We start from the raw sequence: 7,017 nt of genomic DNA on the forward strand, positions 1-7,017 counted from the left end.
ATGGAACTCAAAATAATTTGTGTATATCTGTAATTTATAGTGATATTCTTGAATGCAGATAATTGTATATTGATTAAAGTATTTTAATTGTTAAAAATTATAGTTTATAGCTTAAAATGTTTTCAAAATCTAAATATTCATCAGTATGACTTTTAATTTATTTGATAAATGTTATTGTTTTACCTTTATTTATTAACCATATAGAAATGCACAACCTATGTCTTACAGGCCGAAAGTGGTCCACAAAGCCTTTTGCCATAATCCTTAAACTGCCTCAAATATTGATATAAATCTAAAGAGGAAAAAAGTAACTGAGTAAATCTTTTTTTTTTCTTCTTCCATTGTAACAATAAGTTGAACAGATAAACAATGACATTAAGGCTGAACTAGCTCAGCCTTTCTTTTTTTTAGAGTATCGGATTGTGGCCAATTACAATCACAGCCATCACATTTATCTGATACTGTATTAGTAGCAAATTCTGTTTCCATAATGACAGTCAACTTCAAAAGTAAATTTGTAAAAAATTATTTTTATTATTTATTTTTTTTTTTCTTCTGTGAACTCTTAAATCCGCTGTTATAATTTGCTTTGTAATAACTTCAGACAAAATAAATAACAAAAAAAAATTTAATATTTTTATTTATCTGTTTTAATTTTTATTACCATCTGTGCCCTCCTGAGGCAAACTAATTCGCTTTTATGTTACAGTTACATGTTAATGTTTACCCTCAGCAGGGTATTTTCGTTTTTGTAGCCCGCTTCTTAAAATTGGTTAAGCATCCCTGACTCAGAATCGTAGTTAATTTTACTAGGATTATTTTAAGTTAAACTAGCTCTATACGAAAATCGCACTTTTTTATTTCATACATATTAAACTACTTCCAAATTTAATTTTTTATATAAATTTTTACATTTAAACCAAATGTCAAATATTTTATTTATAAATGAAAGTTTGATACTATCATTTTTTTTGAAAAATTAAAACAATTGATACTTTAAAGTATACTAAATTCTTTTGTAATTCTATCAATTTTATGTTTTTACATATATATTATTTTATAAATATCATTAGATCTGATTAGATTTGATGCTTTGTAAAGCTATTGAACAGCTTGTGAAATATCAACAGTATTTATAGATGTAATATTTCAGTCTCCTAAATTAAAAAGACTGAAACTATGCTCACGTACACATCTATTATATTTTCCTCTTGTTGTTAAAAATATAAGATTTTCATACACAGAAAAAAAAGGTTTTCTTAAATCTTTAAATGTATAACACTACTTCTATGTATATAGATTAGATTCCTGCCTATTTATGTGACTATTTTGTGATATTGTTGAATGAAATTTTAAAAGTATAACTGACATTGAATGTAAATATACGTATATTTTTAATAATGGATTCTATAAAGAAAAATGGAGTTGGTTCAAATATATAAAACATTTCTAAAATTTACTATTGCCTAGAATTAAATTTGTATGACATATGCCATTGAAATTGAACTTGTAATTAAATTTTATGTATAAAAAATACCTATTATATACATTTTGTCAATAGTCAAATATATATCTATATATAATGGCAGCTGTAATATTTGAGTGTGAATTAGAAAAAAATAAATGGTTGGTGTTTATGCTATGAGGCTTTTAATCTCCTGTTAATCACCAATAACTCCTTATTTTTCAAACAATGTATAACTGCTAGGAGTTATCAACAGTTATTCACGATTGTTCAGTTAAGTTTATACAATCTTTATCCAGCGCCCTCTATACTTATGAGTGCTATGCTGTAGCATAGTATTAGCATAGTGCTTATTCTAATCTTGGCCACCAGAATTACCAAGATTCTAATACTATGCTGTGCTTATAAACTTTTCGATTATATCGCTGATCGTCAATATTAAGAACAGATGCGGTTTTCTGAAAAGGCAAAGAGTTTGTCATCTTATTTTTTAATATTTAAAAAAATACTCCAACACTGCATTATCTGGATTTATAAATATGTGCAAAAATTTAGAATTATTCATTGCTTTTAATAATTTCAATCTATGGAGAAAAATCTCGTCAATAAACTAATGAGTTTTAACTTTTTAAATATATAAGTTTTACACCAAGTGCAATGCATTTAAACTAGGGCTTTTTTTTTTATTTTCCTCTGCAAAAGAGGTTCAAAAACCACTGTTCGAAAATATATTAAGATCCATGATCCAGCATCTGGTACCATAAATGGCGTTAATAATCCACTGATAATATGGTCTTATAGTTTTATATATTCAATTTGTGTTTCCAATGAGTGAAAATGTGCTATTATTCTTCTTGAATTGCTAAATTTACTTTATTGCGAAGTCTCAATTTTCTCACTCTTTTTCCAAATTTGTGTAAATGCCTGGGGACGAACGAACTCTTTGATGCCCTTGAAATGAGGAATGCAACACTAGAATACTATATTCCATTTTTAAAAAAAATGGAAAAATTTATAATTTTGAAAAATCTAAACACACATTTTATGTAAATGTAAGTAGAAAATAACTGTTACAAAAGCTCGTATTATGCCCGACAAAATAATATCCAACATCCTAGATCTAATCACCGACTTACCAGATTAAAACCGTGAAATCTTGCAAGAAATATATTTCATTGTTCTTGTTTCGTAATTTATTTATCAATGCAGTAATACTGTGCTTTTTAAAGCTCTAAATAAGTTTTTCTCTAATACCGAAATCGCCGGCAGAAAACTTTCTATAAATTCCCGAAGTTTCTGAAGATGTTTTGTACAGAAGTTTCTATTTCCAATTTTCATAATGTAGTAAATTCAATGATACCGTTTCTATTTATTTTTATTTCATTTGTTATTTAATTTTTTTTTTTAAATCCTAGGGATTTTCTATACTTAGCTTATGTCTTTTATTCTCCTTGCTTGATGTCAAAAATAAAATTACCAGCAATAAGTTTCAAAGCTTCGATGAGAGACTGTTGCTGATTTCATTTTAGTAGTATTTGAAAGGAAATTGTTGTGTTAAGAGGGGGGGGGAGAAGAGGGAAAATTGTAGAACGAAACTGTGTTTACAAAAACGAATAAATAATAATTTTCACTGGTTGTAAAATAATATTTTTTTTTATTTCCAATGGCAGGCCAATTTAAAGGAACAAAAGAAACAAGGCAAAAAAGATAAATAAAATAGAATGCATAGTGACATGCTTAGCCCATACGGGCCCTAGCCTCCCAGTAGCGTCCACACACAGTAGTGGAGATGAGCGCAGGACAGACGGAAATATGGGGCAGATCCGTGACCTCCCCAAGGGGACAGAGCTTGCATATAGGATAGTCAAAAATGTTTATTCTAAAAAGGTGTTTGGCCAGACAGTCATGGCCCGTTACAAGTCTAAAGAGAGCATCTACCTTAAACCTGGGCTGATTTGGGATAGTTAAAATATGGTTGAACCAGGTTTTGTGTATATTGCTTTCACGGAAATTCTCTGAGAGCATGTAACATAGGTTTCGGACCAGCAATTTAAATGAGTGCAGAAAGATGGAGCAACGGGATGCTTGGGCAATAATTGTTCCTTTCTTGGCCAAGAAATCAGCTTTTTCGTTACCCCAAATCTCGCAATGTCCCGGGATCCACTGGAGGACGATTTGCTTGCCTTTTAGTGTCAGGTGGGGAATCAGTGGAGAGTTAATATCAAGAAGTGCTGCTTTAGAGTCAGATAAGATGACGCCGCTAGAAAATTGGTCGGTGCGACACTGTAGTTGTTTTAAAGCAATTAGAATAGCCTTGATTTCACCGTCGTAGGCAGATGCATAGCAGCCAACAGAAGCGTAGGCAGAGAACAGGTGACAAAATGCTTCAGCACTCACCCGCTGATCCACTCGGGAGCCATCTGTAATGATTCTCAACCATTCAGGTTCAGGATATAGCTCATTCATAGTTGCATAAGAGATACCTTTAAGGACATCACAAGCAAAATTTGATTTTAGAACTCTGAGATCAAGGTCTGTGACCACATTGAAAGTCTGGTAGTCCAGTTGGCTACAAGGAGTGGGAAGAATTCCAGGCTTAATAAAAATGTTGTATTTGTCTTTTAAGCTCAGCACCTCCTGTAGGAAGCCCGCTTGAGTCTTTCAGTGGCGCTGCCTGGGGCTCTCTAGGTTCCAAAGAGAAAGATACCCAGCAGTCCTTAATATTTTTTCCCAGAGTATCAAGGCCTTTTCTTCAATTATTTTTTCCATCGGCCAAATTCCAGTACAAAGGAGCAAAGCGTCTATTGGGGTGGATTTAACAGCTCCAGTGATCAAGCGAAATGCTTGATTATGAAAAACCTATATTACATTTCGACTAGCATGAGCAATACATCATGTCAAATGATGCTGATTGTTGTTAATCTTTATTTTGATGGGATAAACTTCTAATTACGTATTCTACCGAACGCAAAGATTTAAATGTAAGGGTAACAAAATAAAAGGAAAAGTTAATAATAGTAAAATGAAGAGTTTGTGTGTGTCTGTCTCATAACTCCGGAACCGTTTTTGTTCTATCGCCCTTAAATTTGGACAAGGGTTGAGAGGGGCAATTATAGCCCCCGACCCGAAAAACAGTTCAAAAATTTTGGTTAGATCATTTAGGAGTGACGTTTAAAAATGGAATTTTGGGTTTAGAGTTAGAGCTATTGATAAAAATAGTAGTGCAGACGATTTAATTTTTTGACAAAAATTGTTGCCAAAAAATTTTCTCTGAAAAATTAAATGGTATTCGCGATCACAGCGCTCCAGTACGCCCTCTAGCGGGAGCCTGAAAATATCGGGCATTAGTTCCATCATAACCTTTGGCAATGACGGACGCCATTTTCTTAGCAGCAAATAAGAAGCAAAACTTCCCTAAGGAAAAGATAGAAGAACTTGCAAACACTAACCAGATTATGCCAAGCATTTGAAGAACAATTTCTCAATAATTTTTACCTTTCTTTTACCAACAACATAACTTCCGATTTCATGATCACTTGCTGTTACAGATGTGTGTACAGGGGCGGATTACCCATTGGGCCAGACTAGGCCATGGCCTGGAGTCCCCAATGATTAGGGGCCCCTAAAATTTTAAAAAATTAAGAAAAACAATGATTTTTTTTAAAAAAAATCAATTTTAGATATATTTATAAAATGTACGATAATTTTTTTAGTTCTAATTTAACAAAATAAAGTAGAATTTAATTTATTATTATTTATTTTTATTTTAAATATGCTATCTTAAATAAAAAGATATGTAACTTTTTTTTGAATAAATAAAAAATATATACGAAAAAAAATTTAATCTAAGGGCCCTAAAAATTTGAATGGCTTACCCACGTGCGCTTAATCAGCCTCTGTGTGTGTATTACGGTAAAATAATTTTTTCTGTCTTCATTTCATTACAAATTAAAGTGAAGTCAACATTGCTTTCGTCATGCCAATGAATAAATGTGAATTCAGAACGTACAGAACTGCAATAGTTATAGAATATTCTTCGTCTTTATAGAATAGTATATATTTCTGTATCTATATAATTCGGAAAACAACAATAAAGAATCATCCGAATTACTTAAAATAGTTTCATTTGTGCTGATTATTAATAAATTTTTATCGTTTTCTTGGTAAGTATTTTTCAGTTTTGAAAGAATAATTTCAACTATTCTGTTTTTAAGCTACATATTCAAATTCATATCGAGATCTCACATTTATAAAATTTTGTTGAGTGGTATGTCATCTAAAAGTAATGAGGGGATAATCTGTGTGTATGTTATTTGAGAATAAAATTTCAAAATGAACATTTCCTTTGGAATTCGCAATCGCAACGAACTATAGGGGGCGTTGTTGTATGAGACTAATACTTGCGATTTCTATATGAACAGTCATTCAGTTACTCTAGAGACGTCGTTAATGTAGCACGTCGCATTGCAACGTTCCTTCCTTATTGTGGCTAATTAAATTTAAAAAAGAAAAATGCTTGATATTCTTTCTTATGCAAACGAAAACAAAATGGTATCTCTTTTTATTAGAGAAAGAATATCCAAAACACATCGGAAAAATATTTGTACATTAACAGAAAAAAATATGTATATTCTTATAAGAGTTAAAACCTAATGCCCGAGAAATAGTTTTACTAAATTTAATGATATAACATGAAAGGCCCATTTAAACTTTACATTCTATAGTTTTAAGAATCATATTACTTCAAAAATTAAAATGAACAAAAAGTATACATAAGCGCCTCATAATTTCATGAAATTTCATTTTGTAAACAAAGTTTTCTGACAACAATTTTTATCAAGAAATTTCAAGTTTCAATAAAAATCATTATTTAGAAACTAAGAAACGTAAAATAAAGAATGCTGACGAAACAAAAACAAAAAAAAAAACAATTCTTTTTTTGTCGCCATTTTTAGTGCTACAAAAATTCGTCTTTGGGATTTGCCAAAAACAAAACAAGATGCAATTTTATTTTTTCAGGAGGGAAATATTTTACCGAAGAAACGAAAATGTACCAATTCCCACAACATAAAACTTTATCTTAGTAAACGTACGTTTTGGAAATGTTATTTCATTTGGAATCTTATTTATCAGAGTTCATATGGAGATATGATTGTTTTGAATCTATGCTAAACTCTATATCGGCTCATTTTCCACCGAAATCCGATTGACTATTTTGATTTTAAATAAAGTGTTTTATTTTATGAACTGTCGCAAAAATTTTAAGTGTAGATTAGCGGCACTTAAAAACCGCCAAATCTGTAGCGGCGGTGGCGTTAATACGTAAGTACCGAATTTTTATTCCATACTTTTCTGAATCATATTACTTCAAGCATTGGAATATACAAGAAGTATACATAAACACATGCTATACCATTTAATTTTTCAAAAAAAGTATTTTGAGAACAATTTTTATCAAAAAATTATAAACTAAAAAACGGAAAATAAATAATTCTTAGGATAAAAAAACGATTTTAAGAATTCTTTACATTGAAATAAAAACTTTCATATTG

General features: G+C 30.6%; 1 protein-coding gene across 1 annotated transcript; it reads right to left on the bottom strand.

Annotated features, from left to right (window-relative positions):
* Nucleotides 1-3,202: 3,202 nt before the first annotated feature.
* Nucleotides 3,203-4,847, bottom strand: LOC147806112 (uncharacterized). The gene is made up of 2 exons (XM_087149538.1): nucleotides 4,765-4,847; nucleotides 3,203-4,034 (listed from the first exon to the last, which is right to left on the bottom strand). The coding sequence occupies exons 1-2, from the start codon at nucleotides 4,845-4,847 to the stop codon at nucleotides 3,203-3,205; spliced, it is 915 nt and encodes a 304-aa protein (XP_087005664.1).
* Between the last annotated feature and the right edge of the window lie 2,170 nt (nucleotides 4,848-7,017).

The sequence above is a fragment of the Parasteatoda tepidariorum genome, chromosome 8 (assembly GCF_982258835.1).
Source record: "Parasteatoda tepidariorum strain Cologne lab strain chromosome 8, Ptep-v5.0, whole genome shotgun sequence".
Taxonomy (NCBI): Eukaryota; Metazoa; Arthropoda; class Arachnida; order Araneae; family Theridiidae; genus Parasteatoda; species Parasteatoda tepidariorum.